This window comes from Sorghum bicolor, chromosome 7, assembly GCF_000003195.3.
Source record: "Sorghum bicolor cultivar BTx623 chromosome 7, Sorghum_bicolor_NCBIv3, whole genome shotgun sequence".
In the NCBI taxonomy this organism is placed as follows: domain Eukaryota; kingdom Viridiplantae; phylum Streptophyta; class Magnoliopsida; order Poales; family Poaceae; genus Sorghum; species Sorghum bicolor.
In genome coordinates this window covers 61,629,443-61,650,516 of record NC_012876.2, presented here as the reverse complement: position 1 = coordinate 61,650,516, position 21,074 = coordinate 61,629,443, and the positions used below count along the sequence as shown (strand labels likewise).

At 40.9% G+C, this 21,074-nt stretch overlaps 2 protein-coding genes across 2 annotated transcripts; both read right to left on the bottom strand.

Annotated features, from left to right (window-relative positions):
• LOC8060898 (transcription factor bHLH14) lies at positions 6,756–8,563 on the bottom strand. Its single transcript, XM_002444601.2, has one exon. The coding sequence runs from the start codon at positions 8,394–8,396 to the stop codon at positions 7,578–7,580; it is 819 nt and encodes a 272-aa protein (XP_002444646.1). The 5' UTR covers positions 8,397–8,563; the 3' UTR covers positions 6,756–7,577.
• Positions 15,617–16,748, bottom strand: LOC8060372 (transcription factor bHLH14). The gene has a single exon (XM_002444600.2). It carries the CDS (start codon positions 16,689–16,691, stop codon positions 15,843–15,845), a length of 849 nt encoding a protein of 282 aa, XP_002444645.1. The 5' UTR covers positions 16,692–16,748; the 3' UTR covers positions 15,617–15,842.

The window sequence follows — 21,074 nt, the reverse complement described above, 5'->3', positions numbered from 1 at the left end:
AGCTGCATTACACTGTTCTGCCACGTGGCCGCCTCTGGTAGGCCATGCATGGCACTGTTTATGGTGTTGACATTAGCTGGGTGCCATGCATGGCCTACCAGAGGCGGCCACGTGGCAGAACAGTGCCATGCAGCTGGTGTTATTTTCGTATTTGCATGTTCATGGACCAAGGTGGCACATGTCGACAAGTTTAGGGGGCACTTTTTCGCGTTTGCAAGTTCATGGACCAAAGTGGCACAGACGGACAAGTTCAGGGGTCACTTTTTCGGGTTTGCAAGTTCATGGACTAAAGTGGCACAGACTGACAAGTTAAAGGGGCGCCAGTGTATTTTACTCTATAAACAATATGTGAGGTAAAACTTTGGTCACTAGTTTTTGTAAGAAAATATTGTTTGAGCACTGATAGAGAAGTGGCTATTTAGGGCTTCCCCGACATACCATCGTGGCACAAAGTCCGAGCTCCACGTATCCATTCATCATCCACTAGAAATGTGTGCGGCGTTGCCGCTTATGGCCAGTGGTTAGCTATGCGCCGTACGTATGTTTATTTGTTTTTGTTTTTTTCTTTGTACGGTGTACATTTTAAATGTATTCATTTTGTTTGTTTACATGCGTCATATGATGTACTCATATATGAGAGTGTACGGAATGTCATATATATGGTGAGATATTTGGCTTTGTATATCTATGTCAGCGATTATTTGTTTTGGATTTTTTTGTATTACGAGTTAGAATAAAATATATGAATTGAGTTAGAGTTAAGGCGGGGAGAATTAGAAAGCGAAGATTGTGAACAAGGGTATGAATTTATTTAGAATTAATTTTTGGAGATATTTTTAGTTCATATGCGATATGAGCAAAAAATTAATCACTGACATAAAATTATAGATGTATATATCTATCAAATAGAATACACTAAATCATATGATATTTTAAGTTAAATGCATAGATCTAGTCATAATAAACTCAACAAAATTAGTTTGGTATTTTTATGATTTTTCTATATTTTTTTACGATTTTTTGGAGATCTCTATTTTGAAAAGAAAAAATTAAAAATTAATAGGAAGCTTAGGCCCAGCAAGCTTGAGGCCGGCCCAGGTTGGAGGCAGGCGCATATGGAATGATCTTTAATTTCAGTAAAGTTTGAGGACTATTTTGAATTAAAAATCTGAGAGAGTAGGCTGGATGGCGGGTTATATTTCAACAAAGTGCGAGGGCTTTTCCGAAAAATTGCAGAGAATGGCCCGATCCATGGGCTAGACGGCGGGTTATATTTCAACAAAGTGCGAAGGCTTTTTTGTAAAATGACAGAGAATGGCCCGATCTGGGCCGTCCGGCTGGCCGATCGGACGGCCGAGAATTGCGGACGACGTGGCCACGCTCCCTTGGCCTCTTTTGTTGCGTGAATCCTATTAAGAAGATTATCACGTCCGGTAGTGTCCTCACCACATTTTAGAGGCGCTAGAGGTAGTGGACACTTTGTCCAACAAAAGTCTGAAGCATCGCTAGGGGGGTGTGTGTTTGGTTAAGAGTGTTAAAATTTAACAGGTATTGTAGAATTTTTGTCTTATTTGACAAATAGTGTCCAGTCATGGACTAGTTAGGCTTTAAAAATTCGTCTCGCAAATTACTCTCTAGCTGTGTTTTTAGTTTCATAAATAATCTATATTTAGTACTTTATGTATGTGTACAAACGTTCGATGTGACGACCGGTAAATTTTAGCGGCGCCAACCAAACGGGGCCTGACTAGCGTCGGAGCCAAGGTAAGGCCCTGTCACACTTAGGCCTTGTTTAGATCCAAAATTTTTTTGAATTTTGACACTGTAGCACTTTCGTTTTTATTTGACAAATATTGTCCAATCATGGAGTAACTAGCCTTAAAAGATTCGTCTCGTGATTTACATGTAAACTGTGCAATTAGTTATCTTTTTTATTTATATTTAATATTGCATGCATATGCCGCAAGATTCGATGTGATGAGAAATCTTGTAAAGTTTTGGGTTTTTGGGTGTATCTAAACAAGGCCTTAATTTTATTCAAGGACCATAGCAGCGCGCCAGGATCTACTAGATGCACTCAACACCTACGTACCTATATATGGTGCCAGAAAATATGGGCTAGGTTTTGAAATTATGGCAAAGGAGGAACACGTCTGCATATGTTGGGAGGTTGGAGACGTAAGGGCATCTCTATATACAGAGACGGGGCTAGCTCTAAAGTGGGGTTCATGGAATGAGTGGCTGGAAAAAATCAGCTAGAACCTAAGCTTAATTTGTATAAGGAATTAAATCTGGAATAGTTCTTTCACCCGGAATAGCTTAATTGATTGTTTAGTTCCAAAATTTTTTGAGAAATCAACACTGTAACACTTTCGTTTGTATTTGATAAAAATTATCCAATCATGGACTAACTTGGTTTAAAAGATTCGTCTCGTCAATTTCAACCAAACTGTGTAATTAGTTTTTATTTTTATCTATATTTAATACTCCATGCATGCGTCTAAAGATTCGATGTGATGGGAAATCTGAAAAATTTTGCAAAATTTTTTGAAACAACAAGGCCTCATGAATGGGTCCTTATTAGGCTAGCTGTCCATGCCTACGTGTAGTGTGTGTGCTTTTTTTTTTGTGACTGATCGAAAAACAAACAAAGCTTGTTACCTCGTGCTGCTCCTGCCCTTGGTACCGATTTGGAGCAACACACTGTTGCTAAGCCTCTGTACCAGGAAAATCACGAATACATGCACACACCGATGCATGAACCTGTACGTACGTACAGCCTACCGATGTCAGCAACGGCCACTCAACGTACGTCAGCAGACAACTCAAGTCGCACGAGGTTTTCGTGCACGCGTGGCGTGGGGCCACCGGCCGGACCCCACATTGCATGCTTATGTGGACCATTGACGAAATATTGGGCATCATTTGCTGTTCATGGGGACCCTCTGTGCTGTGCTGCGGGCCGTGCAGTGGGGTACGATCCATGTGCATGTGACCGCCTACCACCCCTCTCGCTATCTTGTCCATTGGGCAGCCCAACCCTAGCCTAGCTCTCTTCTCCTTAGTAGCCACGATAATGAATGAGTGGCTAAGGGCTTCTCCAGTGGGAAGAAAAAAGCGACTCAACATCCTACGTGTCACCAGAATGAGTCGGTTTATCTACTGGAGTATATCAACTCAGGAAGGAAAAACGGAAGAGTCGATGCAAACTTTTGCATCGGTTCATCTGCGGCCATCAACAATAAAAAAATTATTTCTTCATCCGACGAAGGGCCAAGGCTGGCTGGAATCCTCTTTGCTACTGTCCCATCGGAGGGCCCCATGTCCCTGCTCAAGTCGACTCACCACTGCACGATAATAAATCGACTTTTGGATACATCAATTGATCGTGTATGTGGCACTCTCTCTCCTAAATAAATCGACTCACCACTGCGGATGCTCTAACAGCTTATCTACTAGGGCCTTGTTTAGTTGGCAAAAACTTTGGTTTTTGCCTACTGTAGCACTTTCGTTTTTATTTGACAAACATTGTCCAATCATAGAGTAACTAGGCTCAAAAGATTCATCTCACAAATTACAAGTAAACTGTGCAATTAGTTTTTATTTTTATTTATATTTAATACTCCATGCATGCGACCAAAGATTCGATGTGACGGAGAATCTTGAAAATTTTTGCGAACTAAACAAGGCCTAGACTTACAGGCATATACACTTCTAGAGCCGTCACATCGAATTTTACAGCATATGCATACAACATTAAATATAGATGAAAACAAAAACTAATTGCACAGTTACCTGTAAATTACGAGACGAATCTTTTAAGCCTAGTTACTTCATGATTGGATAATGTTTGTCAAATAAAAATGAAAGTGGTACAGTAGCGAAATTCAAAAAAATTCACATCTAAACAAGGCCATATGCATTATGCGAATGGGCAATGGTGGATCCAGGCCCCGGCAACCCAGAGCCCTCGCCCCGTCCGACACCGGCCGGTGTCCTCTAAGGTCTTGTGTGCCATTGTGTTCAACAGGAAGCTTAAAAATGTACGATTTCATGGGGCCTAGAGCTTCGCTTTGGCTCCATTCCAGCACTAGTTAGGTCCATTATTGTTGATGGGGACAAATGTTTCTAGTCTTTGCTTATTATGAAACATCATAACTTGAACTATTCAGTAGCAGATCTGAAAACAACACATAAACAAAAAAAAAAGCAAATTGCAAACACCATGATAGTTTTCATGATATAAATTACAGTGAGCACATATGATCCTATGGCTAAATCGCCACCATGGTCCTCCAGGGACCAACTTTCCTCTTGATTTGTACTTTGGTCTCCTCATTTGATTACAACAACGACCAAGGATGGAAATAATACATCCCACTGGATGTATGAATTGGAGAAGGAATGATAGGTTTTTTTAAAAGAAACAAAATTCTTCCTCTTTGCAAACTATTTGGATAGATATGGCCCTACCTTCCTCTTGAGGAATCCGTTCATGATGCCTTGGCTACACTAATGGACTATGTTGTGTGTTTTAGAGAATATTCACGCTACCGGCGAAAGGAAGCGGATACGCTTATCACGAACGGCGCATCCTAGGATAGAGAAATATGTATCATCCCTTTTGGAGATGACTACACTATCGGGAAAAGAATCCATAAAATACTAGTGTGTTCATCACTAGAAGATCATAAGTAAGACGGATAATATCCAAAGCCACCAGTCCATCTGATTCCTTAAACTTCAATCATATCAAGAAGAAACTAAAGAAACCGCGGAAGAAAAGCAATGGTTGTTCAGGGATAGGTCCCGCAATGAAAGTATTAATAAATTTAAAGTACTAAGTCATGCATTGTCTTTTACATGGGCTATCCTACAGATGCCATTGACGTCACGAGATTTGGCTGCAACAATATATCAATGGTTGGTGCAGGTGGCCAAGGAGTTTTGTTTACCCAGTCATATCAATTGAGTGTTCTTAGTGTGCCTAAGCTTTCTAAAATCATTGTAATGTTGTGTGTATATGTAGAATGCCGAAATGTTTCAATATCTTTGTATCAATTAGATGTAATGGTTTTGAAACTAATAAGGGTTATCTTATCAGAAAAATGGTTTAGAAGGTGAACTATCAATCACTACTTTATTCCTACTAATAAGCAACATTTGCCAACAAAGAGAAAATGCTCCCATTATTTAGTTTATTTCCTACTCCATAAGCCCTACTCCCAAACATGTGGTTGCCACTAATTGGAGGATTTATTAGATTGCATGGTATATGAACCACCTCCAAATGAACTCAGCAAAATAACAAAAAGATAGATGTTGAATGGCTTCATATTACTGAGAAGCAACATGTTTATTTCCATTTATTCCAATTTTATTTTTGTATATTATTGTTTGCTAGTATTATCTATATATACCTATGCATTTCTTAGCTCAACCCTAAAAAAATTAGTTCTTTTTAGCGTAAATAAAATTGATGCTCATATTGTGTTTATCTATACCACATGATACATATTCTCTCCACCCTGACAGTACCACGTCTGTGTTGAGAAGTTCTTTAAACATAGAATTAATAAACTGGAAAAAAAATCAATTAGGACATAAACTCCATCGAAAAACATCTCCACTCATGTTAAGCTATACATTTCCTATATGTGCTATATCAGGTGATGCCAACCAACCAACTTGTTTCCTACTAGTGCTCTAAGAAATGAGACGCTAAGTTGTATATGTGCTACTCACAACACTAGCAACCGATGAACTCGTTTTCCTAAAAAAATGTTATAGAAAAGTTGGGCAAATATAAAATGAATATTGTGTTCCTAGACACTTGTCTTCCTAAAATATGGTTTGAGCCCCATTGTTAAGATCTAGGTTGCTTGCAAAACAGCTATCATGTGTGTACAACAGTAGGTATCCCATAGTGTTCTGAACATGCCCCAACAAGGACACAAGTTACCTACAGCGAGCGCAGGTGCTATATCTCTGCCCAATGAAGGATTGATTAAATGACTCATGACTGATGATGAAAAAGACAAATTAAAGTAAAGAACACTTACAGTAGAAAATTAAGAAATAAATAAAGGAGTGGCTGCTCAAATTTATTTATTTCAATATATATTTAGATGTGCCAAATAGTAATTTATATGTCTGCACATCAGCTTAAAATTGTACTTGTGCCCCATTGAAGGAATTTTTTTTACCCTTTTTGCATTTCCATCGTTCATACAATATTGAGAATTTCACCATCCAAATAGCATGAAATATATTCCAGTCCTTGGTGCAACTAACTGCAGAACCAAAGTACAATTTCGACGAGCCAATCTTTACATAGAAAATTCAGCAGCACTGCCATTTGGGTATCCATGGATAAATAAAATTGCAACAAACTGATCCTTTTGTTTCACCAGAAAGTGTGTAGAAGCCATTTAAAGTGGGAAAAGTTTGATATGGTTAATTTTACTAATATTAAGTATGATATGTAGTTTTCAACGATTCATTTTCTCGTTTGTAAATTATTCATATAAAATATCCAAATACAATCTATTCATTCAAGGTATGAATCTGTACTATTTGCACTTCAAAAGGGAATACCAAGCAATATACCAGTTTAACGAGAACGATCGCATATTGCGACCATTAGTGACGGTACAGTACTATATGTATGCTGATGAATGGCACATATCTGTAAATGTCACTGATGATGATTCATATTCTCCTTAATTATTAGTTGTCTGTTTATGAGATGTATATGTATTCAATTTTGTTGAACTTATTACTCAGCAGAAGGTTACACAATACTACAAATAGTACTCCAAACTAAAAGGAGATGTATTTGGAAAACAATTAAGGAATATAGCAACTAGCAGCATGTCCTGAAAAGAAGAGAAATTTGTCAACCAAATGAGCATGCATGTCGATAATACTAGTCTAGATCACTGTATAAACTATAAATAAAATGACCTTGTGTACAATGTGCCAGGATCAGGAATATAAAACAACACCTGCATGCATGGAACACGAAATTCAGAAGAGGAAAACAAGAACAATGCTGAAAGCATCCTCACTTGGAGCATATAAACTGATTAAAGCCACAATCGAAGGTTCAGTTTAGATGGAAACTAAATCCAAAACTTTCCAACAAATACATTTATTAACACACGACAAATTAAACAAACCCTTGGTTTTTTTGAACAAATCCTTAATAATGAGCTAATTTTTCTAGCTACCAATAATCCAATGTTCAATAGCATTAGCACACAATCTAACCGCCTGTCCTTGAAACAAGCATAAATTGTAGGGGTAGCAATTATTTTTGGGCGGTGCATCACCGCCTAAAATATAATTAAGCACCATACACTATGCACTAATAAAAACATGACAGCAACATCAGAAGAAAGAAGAGACTAGCATGACAATGACATGCACATCCAGCTTTGGATTGATGCAGAGTGTTTCAAGAGTCAAGCCGGCCATGAAACGTGAGCTATAGCACACAAGCTAAGCAAGTGCTTTATTTGGCCACGGATCAGAGTGGATCAGCGCAAACCTGCCGACCACGAGAGGCTAGCCAGCTAGCCGGTCCGCAGCAGCCTGTGGAGCAACGCGGCGCGGAGGGCGCGGTCGTCCCGCAGCGCAGCGGGCACTTCCACGACGGCGTCCTGCACGGTGACGCCGCCGACGAGGCACACGCACGCGTGCTGCACGGGCAGGTCCAGCGACTGGAGCGCGAGCATGAGGCGCGCGGGGGCGTGGCGCACCGCCGCGGTCGCCGTCGTCAGGCGGAGCGCCGCCGCCTCTGTCCCGACCATCCGCACCTCCAGCTTCTCTCCGAGCTGCTGGCCGCTGCCGCTGATGATGAACGAGTGCGAGAAGGGCGCCACCACCGTCGTGAGAGCGGCGGCCGCGGCCGCGGCCTTCTTCTTGGCCTCGGCCTCGAGCTGCTGGACGCGCTGCCGCAGCTGGGCGATGTAGCTGGTAGCGTCGGCGAGGACGGACGCCTTGTCCATGCGGGACACGGTGGGCACGGCGGCCCGGAGCTCGCAGAAGAGGCGGTTCAGCTTGTCCCGCCGCTGCCGCTCCGCCTCGACGTGGCAGAGGGCGGGGCTGTTGGTGTTGTTACGGGACGCTGGTTTCCGGCCACGCCTCTTCAGCGCAGTTGCCGGCGGTTCGCCGGACAGGTGGTGGTCGTTGCGCAGCGAGCGCGAGCCCTCGCCACCCCACGTGACGCCACTTGGGGGCTCGTCCAGGTCCGGCCAGTCGTCGTCGCCCCCCAGCCATCCCTCCAGGAAATCACAGGGCACGAACTCGTGCTCCTGGTGGTGTCCGGCGGTGGAGAACGAGGCTGGGGAAGGACAGCTGCTGGATGAGGCAGGGAAGACCAGCTCATCCATTGGACTGTGTTGCTGCAGCTGCAGTGTATGCCTGTATGGATTTAAGTTTAGATCTGGACATCTGGTAGTGGTACGGTGCCCATCGAGAGGAACTTAAATTATGGGAGCGCGGCCGTTAGTTTTTTAAAGTGGCATCTCCATAAGTAAACCATCTCCTATAACACGTGCTTTCTCCGTCTCAAAATAATTGTCGTTTTGGGTTTTCGTATCGCAAATTTGACTGGATTTATAGAAAATACGTGCAACATTTATATCTCCAAATAAATTTGTTAAAAAAACTAGATTGAAAGATCTTTCTGATAATACTAATTATGTATCATAAGTATTCATATTTTTTAATATATATTTAATTAAAGTTGTTTCTCGAGAAGCGAGAACGACAATTATTTTAGGACAAAGTAATAAGTACAACATAAAAGCTTGTATGCCTCTTGTCTTAATGTACACGCTGTTTTCCGCTTACAGAAATTGGTAATTTGCATCACTTACCACGTGCATATCATTTTTTTTATATCCCCACCCCAGTTCAAGTCGACTTCCGCGGCAAACCAGGTGCAGACGGAGGTGGCCCAGTCACATTGGCCGATGGCAGAGCGTCTGACGCAACACCCATAACGTCAACCGAGGGTGACTTCATCGTTGCATTCAAGAAGTCACTCACGATGCCTATCTTGTCACCGTCTCTATGACTACAGCGAACCCGAGCACGGCTAGAGCATGGGCAAGAGAGTTGGACGACTCAGAGCTCATCCCTAAGAGGAACGCAAGGCTTGCCACCAATAGCATGCAGATAGAATAGAAGCTTGAGGCTTAGGCGTGGAAGGTGATGATGAAGCGTTCGAGACTCGAGGTAGAGACTAAGGGCATGTTTGGTTGCCGGCCACATCTTGCCACGCCTAAGATTAAGTATTTGCCACACTGTGGCTTGCCACATTTTGTGACAAAATGGATCTGTTTGGTTCGTTACTAAACTATGGCAAAATTATATGGCTAGTGTTTGGATGACTGCCACAAAAATTTGACAAATTTGCCATGTTACGTTAAAATCAAGTCATAAATTGGGATGACGCTTCTAATGGATTAAGAATAAAATATGAAAAGTTAAAACTAATATAGATAATTAGTGGTCTAGAATATCCTTCTATTTTTTCATATTTTTTGACTTATTTAATCGTAGTGTTAAGCGTACAAAATTTAATCAGTGCTAAGTATACAAATTTAATTATAGTGCTAAGCATACACTTAGCCCTCAAATTATAGAGGTAAATCATCCCATAGAATAAAAGAAATAGATCAACCCTAGGAAGCTACATGAATCTTCACGGAGAGAGCTGAAAGCCACTTACTTGTGGGCCCTCACTATACGATCTTATCCATTCCCCATTATTTTAGACAGCAGATGCAGCATGCCTTTACTCCATCAGCCATGGGCGCACCAGTAGTGCTCAAGCAAGAGTCTAGTTCTACCCCCACCATCGCAGATGAGCTCATGGTGGAAGATGCAGGGCATAGCAGGAGGAGTGGCAGCAGAGAAGTGTGGCGGAGGCGAAGGAAAAGCCCGCCACACTTCGACACAGAAAAACTGTGGCGAGTGTTTCTCAGAAGTATGGCGAGCCGTAGTTGGATCACGAACCAAACGCTCGCCTAAGCAACCATGGCGAGCCTCAACTTAGGCGTGGCGAGTGATGGCCGGGAACCAAACACGCCCTAAGCTACCTGACGAGGCCCTTTTGAGGAATTCCATACCACCTTCACCCTTGACGTTGACGCGGGAAGCTATGCAGGTCCTCTTCCCGGGAAGGAAGCAGTGGGCCTAGACGTTCGCTTTTGTCTTGCCGATTTGGTTGTAAGACATCTTTCCTATGCAATTTTTCCTAAGTGAATCAAGTAGCTAGGTGGTAAGGTGTGTGTTGTGTCATGAAGGCTCCTCACTTGCGTGATCACACACGGATGTACCGATAACTATTTTCCTCTTAATAAAAAATAGGTGAATGACCTGTCAAGAAAAAATATATTAATGTATTTTGTTATTGTTAAAATAAACAGTAGAAAAATACACAAATATAGCGTTGGGTATATTTGTTCTAACATGAACACTACTGTAAAAAAACAGAGGTTAGGGAAGGTACATGCAAGACTTGATTCTAAGGGCTGGTGGATTCTGAGTCGCCTTTAGAAATCCGATTTGCGGTGGCTTGTGTTTTCAGTCACCTCTATAAATCCTTTGTGTAGTAATGTTCATTATAATTTATGTATATGAATTTAGGGAAACTAGCCCATATATAAAATCAAACACAAAGTTGCAACTCAAATTAAATGGTTGTATTGAAAACATAGTTGAAGATTGAAACATGGTTCAATAGCAAAGAAAAAGTCCAAGGATATAAAATCTACATAGGTGATTATGATGTCATGAGTAACCAAGCGAATATGAGGTGCTTCGAGTGAAAATGAACGTTGATGAAGTGAATGATTTGCGAGTGTGTAGGATATGATGTAAGAGCAACTTCAACCAAACCATCAAATTTGGCTCCTCCTGTTCTCTCTAAGAGTCCCTCGTCCATGTTCCAACACCTATTTTTCAACGCACTCCAACTGATCTCTATTTTTTATAGTTGACATATTATTATGGGCCCTACTCATATATTGGCCCCACTTGTCAAGCTTTATGGGAAAAGAGAAAAAGGAAGAGAGGGGAGCATGAAAGCCTCCTACTTTTGGGGTTCAGAGAGAGAAATGAGAGCCCTTTATCCGTTAGGGGTCAAATAAGAGTTCAGTTGGGGAGCAAATTTTGTGTTTTTTCCTCTCAAAATACGATAAGTCTTCTTTTAAGAGGCTGATTGGAGTTGCTCTAAGTCATCGGACGGTTAAGTTTCACAAGGGTTAACTACATCATAGTAATAATAGTACATGAGATAACCCCTAATTGTGATATTTTTGCGGCAAAAGGATACATCTAATAATACCCAATGCTCAAGAGTTTGCACTTTCTATCTCTAAATGTCCAAAACTACCCTACCAGTTATTATGGAGACTAGACAACCAGTGAATGTGTGGATTTATGTACGAGGGAATTTGTAAGGGCTTTATAGCCGACTTCTTCTAAAGAGTTTTTTAGATAACGTAATGAAGTTTGAGTCTCTACCATCTTAAGATGATACACATCTTTAAAGAAGTTATGTTTAGACAACATCACTGTAGAAAAATAACCTTTCCCCTTTTAGTTTTCTTGCGGAGCTGCTTCCTAATGTTATACCTTTGGCAAGATTTTACCTAAGAAGCCACTAAAGCCGGATCTAAAGCTCCTCACGGAGTCCTGCCAACAGCCCTAGAAATGATGCAAATGAAAACCGTGCAGTGGACCACATATTGTCCACATCATGCCACTGTGCACTGTTCATGCACTTCCACATATAAAAAAAAGACTTGTGTAGCTGACTTTTCTAAATCTCATAGGATATCGCTCATGGGCTCCCTATGTTGCCCTTTTTCTAAAACATCCTCTGACAAAATCGGTAGATAAGTTTAAGAGAACAGGCTGTACATTGCACCTTAGGATTTAATATGAATCTAAGATTTAATTTAACTTAATTTAATTAAGATGGGCCTTGCTCCAAACCAAATCCAACATTTCGCTCGTGATGATATGCTACGGGCCGGCCTTCCCCAAAAATATCTTGGACATATGTTTATTTCTGCATGTCAAATAGACATGGCGCCAGCCGCCATGCATGCACGCCTTCATGCATATTCTAGCTAGCTAGCATCGCATTTCCTTCGTGCGTATTACGAGCTACCTCCCCGGCCAAGACCCACCAAACGGATTGGAGGTTCAGCACCTGATCGACCACGTGTTTGTGGATGTGATGAGTGACACGGACAGATGATACAACGCACCCGGCCGGACTGACAAAAACTGTCCTGCAGCTGCAGGTCGTGCGATGGAGAAGGCAACGAGTTGTAGCAGACTAGTCTTTGCACCACCAGCGTGCAAGCATGGCAGCATCAGAAGGCCGGCCATGTTTGAAGACATGCACGAGGTTCACGGGCCAATTGTCACTGGCCAGAACATCACATCACCCCCGGTGCATGATGCATGCATATTCGGGCTTTTTGGGGTGCGCTCGCAGCAGGCCTGCAGCTGCAGAAAATTGCAGCCGATCCATCAGGCTTGTTTTTATAGGAAAAAGTTTACTTTTCCTCACCAATTTCCACAAAAATCCATTTTTCCTTAATTCTAAAATTAAATAAATCACCTTCCTTAACTTTTCAAATTGTGCATTTTACCTCCCAGAAACGATTTTGAAGACGGTTTTGCTATAGTGACGTTGGTTTTGTCTTTTTTTTTAATTATTATTTTGGCTGAATCTTTGAAAAATCATAGTAAATCATAAAATGGAAAATCTAATTTTTTGGACTCCACACAAGTAGATCTACGTAGTAAACATATATTATGGTATACTTTAGTATAAAGTTTTTTCTATAAAGGTTTTGTCCTTTTCTTTTATTTATTTATTTGGTTGAATCTTTGAAAAATCATAGTAAACATAGAAAAATCATAAAATAGAAAAATATAATTTTCTTAGACTCCACATGAGTATATATACATAATGAACATATAGTATGTGTATGTTTTAATCCGACAAAATTATAGAAGCTACAACTATGAATTATTTCAATTAATTACAGAAAAACATAGATCTAAAGCTACAACAAAAGAATTATACTAAAGCATAGCATATTATATATTTAATATGTAGATATGCTCATATCGAGTCTAACAAAATTATATTTATATTTTATATTTTTTTGTACTTTACTATGATTTTCAAATATTTAGCCAAAATAAATAAAAAAGATAAAGATAAAACCTTTATAGCAAAAACTTTGTACTAAATCATACCGTATTATATGTTCATTGTGTAGATCTACTTATGTGGAGTCTAACAAAATTGGTTTTTCTATTTTATAATTTTTCTGTGATTTACTATGATTTTTTAAATATTCAGCCAAAATAATTAAAAAAGAAAAAGACAAAACCACAACCGTCTTCGAAACCGTTCGTGGGAGGTAAAATGTACGGTTTAAAAAGTTAAGGAAGGTGATTTGTCCGGTTTTGGAGTTGAGGAAGGAAAAGCGGACTTTCATAAAAGGTGGGGAAGGAAAAATAGACTTTTTCCTTTTTATAGACAGATATACATTTTTTTTTCAGGTGATATAGACAGATAGATGGTGGCCTGGGCTGAGCCTAGCTAGCGTGGAGGCGCTCGTCGTGAGTGACACATAAGGAATTTAAAGACGGTTTTATCTTTATCTTTTTTATTTATTTTGGTTGAATTATTGAAAACCTACAGTAAATCACAGAAACATCATAAATGGAAAATCTAAGTTTTTTAGACTCCACATGACTAGATCTACACGGTGAATATATAATATTGTATGTTTTAGTATAATTTTTTTGTTATAGTTTTAGATCTATATTTTTATATAATTAATTCATAGTTGTAGTTTCTATAGTCTAATTATAGTAAATTTTTTTATGGTAGGATAATTATTGTATGCTTTAACCATACCAAAAATTTTATACTCATTGGGTCATGTATAACTTAGTTATAGATTTATAAATAGTGTTGAACAGGCATACCATATTATATGTTCACTGTGTAGATCAACTCATATGGAGTCCAACAAATTTTCTATTTTATGATTTTTCACTAATTTACTATAGTTTTTCAAAGATTTAGCCAAAATAAATAAAAAATAAAGGGACAAAACCACCTTTAAAAACTTTTATAACCAATCATGGAGGTAAAACAAACAGTTTTAAAAGTTTAGGGAGGTGACTTACTTGGTTTTAGAGTTCAGAGAGAAAAAGCAGACTTTCACAAAAGTTGAGGGAGGTAATGTGAACTTTTTTCTAAAAAAACTAGGAGGCAACTGGGACCACATGTATCGGATTAAAATCCCTGTTTGGCTAGCTCATTAGATTCTTGAAACTCATTTACAAATAGAATTTAGTTTTAAAACATTTCTACAAGAGACCATATATGCTCACCACCTATCAACACTAGAGCAAGAGGGACACAGGTAGTGAAAGTGGCGGCGCAAAGCAAACAGATGCCTTGAGAGGGAACAAACAAGAAGTATGTCAGTTGATTCAGCATGTTGACACTTAGATCTCACACAAAAGGAGCCAAAACGCTCAATAGAGGTGGACCAATTAAATCAAGACTACTTTTAAGTCGTTAATTGTCTAATAGCATGTTTGCACGCTAATACTTCACCTTATGCCCCGATCAATAAGCACGATACGCAAGACACATCACCAGAGGTGCCTTATTGGAAGCGTGGTACACAAAACACGTTGACAAGGTCTCTTGGACCCAAAACCCTAAACATCCGGTAGGGACCTCGTCATGGCATGCGGCCACTATATATGGGCTGGCCTGGCCAGCTAGATCGCTCTCTAGCTTCGCCGTCGTTGAACCAACAGCCATGAGCAGCAGCAGCAGCAATGAAGAACGAGCAGCAATAATAGGTTGGAAAAGTAACGGGCAAGTTAAAAGTGTTGTAGATTGGTGATTGGATAGATGAACCTCTCATTTGTCTATGATTTTTTTTTCTCAGGGGTGAAATCTTATTCTGACATAAAACTTATTCCACGTGCAATTTACGATTGCCATGAGATTAGATGAATTTTCAATGGAAAAAACATGATTTTGGGGCTCGAACCGCCAAAACCAGCATAGGGCGGTTCCAACATGCTCGGGACGGTTTCAACGATGTATGTTAACCCTAGAAAAAAACAGGGTGCTTCTCAGCTGAGGGACTTCCAGACCAGCCTAGGCCGGTTATGTCATGCTCCTTTGCGAATTTGGCCAATTGGAACTCCTTTTGATCTTTTTATTTGCTCGTGATTTTCCTGTTCATCTTTAGCTTTTCCTATCATATTCTAGATGTCAACAATTGCAACAGCTATAGTACATTGATACGGGCCCATTTTAAGGTCAGGTTGAGCAATAAACATTGTCCTCATCCAAGGAGTAATAGAGATGCATCATCATATCCACACCCATATTCACCTCCTAAACTCCATCCTAAAATATAAGCGCCACAACATGTAGCATGTGCAAACACGGATGATCTGTGGACAGTTGGACACCATAACATTTGCAACGACCAGCTTGATTGCACGAGCTGACCGCCCTGGCACGCGAGGGTAACCTTGCGCTCTGCTGCAGCCTGCAGAGCAATCAGCCGAACCTGTCAACTATTAAACGGTTACAATAATTTTTTTGTCATGACTTATCAGCCAAACCAACAAGTTGTATTAGAGATGAGAGAAGACAGAAGAAGTATGCATGCATCGACAAGAAACACGGGCACACGGCGAGTGCTTGGTTTGAGCTCTCAGGCAAAACCTGCGGCCGGGCCACGACCACGATGCTAGCTAGCCGCGAACCGCTGCAGGCTGTGCAGCAACGCGACCCGGAGGCCGCGCTCGCTCCGCAGCGCGGCGGCAGGGACGTCGACGACGGCGTCCTGCACGGTGACGTCGCCCACCCTGCACACGGACGCGTGCTGCACCGGCAGGTCCAGCGAGCGGAGCGCGAGCATGAAGCGCGCGGGGGCGTGGACATGGCTCGCCGCGGTCGTCGTCGTCGTCAGGCGCAGCGCCGCCGCCCCCTTCCCGACCATCCGCACCTCGAGCTTCTCATGGAAGCCACCGAACGAGGTCGGAGACCGGGTGACGCCGGCCACCAGCGTGGCGCTGCAGGTGACGGCGGCCGCGGCGACGGAGGTCGTCGCGGCCTGCTTGGCCTCGGCCTCGAGCTGCTCGACGCGGTCGCGCAGCTCGGCGATGTAGGCGGCGGCGTCCGCGAGGAGGGACGCCTTGTCCATCCGGGTCACCGTGGGCACGGCGGCCCGGAGCTCGCAGAAGCGGCGGTTGAGCTTGTCGCGCCGCTGCCGCTCCGCCTCCACGTGGCTGATGACGGGACCGTTGGACCGGGGCCCGGGCTTCCGGCCACGCCTCTTCGGTGGCGCAGGTGCCAGCGGTTGGCCGGGGCCGGAACCGGACTGGTCGTCGACGTCGTCTTGGCCGGCCGAGCGCGAGCCCTCGTCGCCCCACCCGGCGCCGTCATCCAGGCAGTCGTCGCTCCCCAACCCCAACCATCGCTCCAAGAGCTCGCTGGACACGAAGTCCAGCTCCGGGTGCTGTCCGGTCGTGGAGAAGGCGGCCGGCGACGACGGAGAGGTGCAGGAGGCGGCGGGCCAGCAGACAACCTCATCCATTGTGTATTTGTGTTTGTTGTGCTGCTAATAACTCGTCGACTGTCGCAGGAATAGCCTGGTATATAAAAGCCTAAAAAGCTGGAGAGAAAAAAGGTTGCGAATTTTCAGTAGCAACTCCAAGCGATTAACGCAAAAACTGAACTTTCATTTACGATAGCGACTTATGTCGGTACATCATAAAAAAATAACTATTCTATTTATTCTAAACATAAGCAATTTTAAATTGTCCAAAGTCAATTGGCCAAATTATAAGAAGATTAATATTTTTACGATAAAAAATGAAAATAGCTAAAAACATTGTAAAACTACAATTGTCCCGGCTCTTTGACGAGTGACAAGTGGTTGGCGGAGTGCAATTTTTTTGGCACTCAACAAAGGAGCTCTTTGATAAGTGCAAAAAAAAAACACTCAACAAAAGAAAACACTCGACAAAGCCGTTACTTTACCAAATGTCTAAAAATACTCGGCAAAGACCTTCTTTGCCGAGTGTCTAAAAAAATACTCGGCCAAAGAAAATTTTTGCCGAGTGTTTTTTTTACACTAGGCAAACAGTTATTTAAAATCACATTTTGAAGCACAAAATGACTTCGAATGAAAAAGTGTTCAACTACAAAGTTGATCACTTCTCAAGTTCTACAATATTTATTTTGATCATTTCTTCATATAATAAAGTGAAAATAAATTTGTTCACAAATCTTACATACCTCTCTTGTAGTTTATGAAACTACAAGAGAGTTATATAAGATTTGTGAACAATGTTAGAACCACCATGTCGGATGAACAAATGATCAAACAGCCAAAATAAACTTTGTAGACCTTGAGAATTATAGAATTTTATAGTAGGCAAATTTTTCATTTGAATTCGTCTTGTCATGCAAAACTGTGTTTGAATTTGAAAATTTGAAAATTGATTTTTTTTCCCAAATGACCTCGGATGGAAAAATAACCAAAATAAACTTTGTAGATCTTGAAAAGTTATGAAACTTTATAGTTGACAACTTTTTGATTTGAAATCATCTTGTCATGCAAAACTACATTTGAATTTCTCAAATTTGAAATCAAATTTTCTAAATGACCTTGGATGGAGAAACTTCCTAAATGAAAAGCATAGATCTCAAAAGTTATAAAATTTTGCATGAAAATACCGAGACTTGGGCTGCGCAAGGGAGCTGGGTGGGCGCTGGCTGGTGCCCCCCCCCCAAATTAAAAAATCCATATTGTTTGGGCGTTTTTTGTTTCAACCACCTGGCAAAGGCTCAAAGGCTTTATTGAGTGTCCGATAAAAAACACTCGACATAGACAGCTTTGCTGACGCTTTTTTTATACTCAACAAAGCTTTTGCGGAGTGTATTTGAAGCAGGCACTCGGCAAAACCTTAAAATCCGGTCGAATAACTTGAGTCTTTACTATTAGGTGTAGTGTCACAGAGGACATTTGGCCCCTTGCCCTTAACTACTCCAAGTAGGGCTTTTCCCAACAGTAGCGCCTCAGGGCTTTGGGCCAACCTTTGTAGGATGAAGCGCCATAATAATAACTAAGGGGCGAGCGAAGCAAGAGTCTAAGGTCAGTCTCAGTGGAGAGTTTTGTTGTTTTCAAGATTGCCATGTCATATGAAATGAAATAAAACTTAGATGAAACATCCACTCTCAATGGAGAGTTTCATTCCATGGTTTCATATGCATTTAATTTCAAAACTCATAGAGAGTTAGTAATCGTGCCAAGAGAGTTTCATCTAGATGAAACTCATTTTTTCTCTCTCTTCTTAAATACACTGTCATATCATCCAAAATACCTATGTGGCAGCCTATTTAATGCGAATGAAACTTAGATAAAACTCTCACTGAGACTAGCCTAAAAGCACTCCCAATGCAAAAAACCATCGTGGTTTCTGTAGATATTAATTGTAGTGCCATCTAAGCATTTTTGCTGATGTGGCAAGAGAGTTATTGAAGAGAGAGAGCAAAAATCATAGAAACTGGGTCTAAGTTAGAAATCATGTCTATACAAAATCCAAGACATGAAGTGATATGATTGGCTACGAATGAAGAGAGAATGAATGTGATTGGATAAAAAAATATTCTATAGAAACTATCCATTGAGACCATAGTTCTATATATAGTGTCCATAAAAATTAATATGTATAAAAACTACATATAGTTTCTAGTATTGGGAGTGCCCTAAGGGTTTTCATACCAAGTGGTATTACTATAAAGCATGATGAATTAATGGATACTTACTTCCTAATTAATTATGTCTCTATCCTGTTTCGCACTGACTAGCCCATGAGTAGTGAGGATGGGAGGCAGAGCGAAGCTCCTACACTATCCAAAAATATTTTGTGGATATTTTAATAAAACTAATCTAGATAAAGCCATAGAGATTTGATTTTGAACAAAACCGAAATAAATTATATTTTGAAATAGAGTGAGTGCCTTTTTCCGTTAATTGGTCAAATGTGCGATAGTTTAGCTTAGAACAAACTTAGTTCTCTTATATTTCTCATATAATAGTTTTGGACTCTCTCTCGTATTGGTTATGGTGGAGGATGGAAGATCTGATGAATTCACCCTTCAATGAAGGTGTCTCTAGTAGTATGAGCTAATGCTAGCTCTAAGATAATAGATATGGAGGAAGAGAGACCGCAAAAAGTAGCCTTAAATATCATGATATGAGACAGGAATGTATCATGAAATGTGCGAGACCATCTTCCAGGGCCCATTTGGATTTTTGAAATTGAATTCGTTCTAATAATATAATTTACAAGCTAATATAGTATATGGAATATATTTGTATATTTATTGTTAGGCATAAAGTGTAATACCCGATTTTAAGGACAAAACCAGATATGCACCATATGTGAGTTTTAGAAGTCAAATCTCACATATAGCTACAAATAAAGGGTAATATCATAAGACAATGCGTAAATATATAACGTACTTAGTATAAAAGAGATAACCTTTAGTATCAAACAGCGGATAAACAACTCCAAACATCGGGTATTAACTCCTCCACAGGATCAAACTGACTGGTTGATCACAAGCCCAAAACTTCTCCTGAGATGTGGGGGGAAATTGCAAGAGTGAGCACATATCGTACTCAACAAGTATAACTAGGGGTTCATGAGGCTCAATAAGCTGACACTGGTTTGACTGCATTTAGCTTTTATATGTAGATAGCATATTTATCATTGGATAGCAAATGTCAAGGTAGCATAGTAAATCCCATAACCACATGATCAATGTATACAAGAATAAAGAATAACACATACAAACAACATAATAAACCATCATTTATTATCATTAATCATGTTCATCAGTGTCCATCTATTCCGTCAGTTTTCCGGGCCGCCCGTATCCGTGGGCACGGCTAGTATACCAGATTTAACACTCTGCAGAGGGTGTACATCTTTACCCATGAGTCATGATTTACCCTTTCGCCCGAGGCCCGTCGACCTCTTAGCTCACTTCCAAGGAAAGCCGGCAGGGTTCACTATGAAGTCTTTCAAAGGTTCGTCTAGCAAGTTAGGGCCGCAAGGTTTCCTTTGCGCGCAGATATAGATACCCCCCTTCCGAATGGCACAATGACGCGCAGCCTATACACATAGGGACAGGGGCTCGCACTATACCCAAAACGGTTCAGCCCCTCCGCCCTTTCGGGTAACCTCTAACAAGCTAGAAAAGCTTACTCATACTTGACTAAAGCCAGAGCCATATAGCCCTCATGGTTGTACGAGTTGTCCCAGCTTTTGCCAAGGGATAAGTCCTTATGGAGGGTCAAGATCAATCCAGCAAAAGCTAGAGTTCTTTCCACCCTTTATATTCAAGTTGCTAGAAAGCTTATTTTATTGTTTATTGTATATTCAAATATTCATGTTACAAGATCATGGATTAATAATCAAGCACTAGCAAGAACTACCAAATGCATATCCAAATAGGTAACAAGGAATTCAGGATAACAATCATCTATGATTTTGCTAAGGTCATCAAGGTGGACACATGCATATGATAAATATTGTATTAATTGTATATAGGTAACAAGGATAGTCCCCAGTTATACTTGCCTTAAACACTTGCACAAATCTCACGTCATCAGCTTTTAGTCATCACCTTCTGATCTTCAGCGCCCACAAACAGTTCTCGTCTTCTCGTACCAAGCACCACACATAGGCAAACATACAAGCAACAAATAGAAAAGCATTGACACTGTTGCGTAGACCACATCGACACGAATCTAACACAACTAGAATGGAGTAAAACGAATTAAAATGATGAAAAAGCTGGTACCTACGGTGACAATTCTGCTTCTTCCTAGCCAAGCCTTTCTTGCATGCAGTATATATCCGTCACGTGCACCTTACGGTGATTTTTGAAGGAACTGATGGCA

Excerpts from the sequence above, each read along its gene's own strand:
- LOC8060898 (XM_002444601.2), bottom strand. The coding sequence starts at position 8,396 with ATGGATGAGCTGGTCTTCCCTGCCTCATCCAGCAGCTGTCCTTCCCCA.
- LOC8060372 (XM_002444600.2), bottom strand. The coding sequence starts at position 16,691 with ATGGATGAGGTTGTCTGCTGGCCCGCCGCCTCCTGCACCTCTCCGTCG.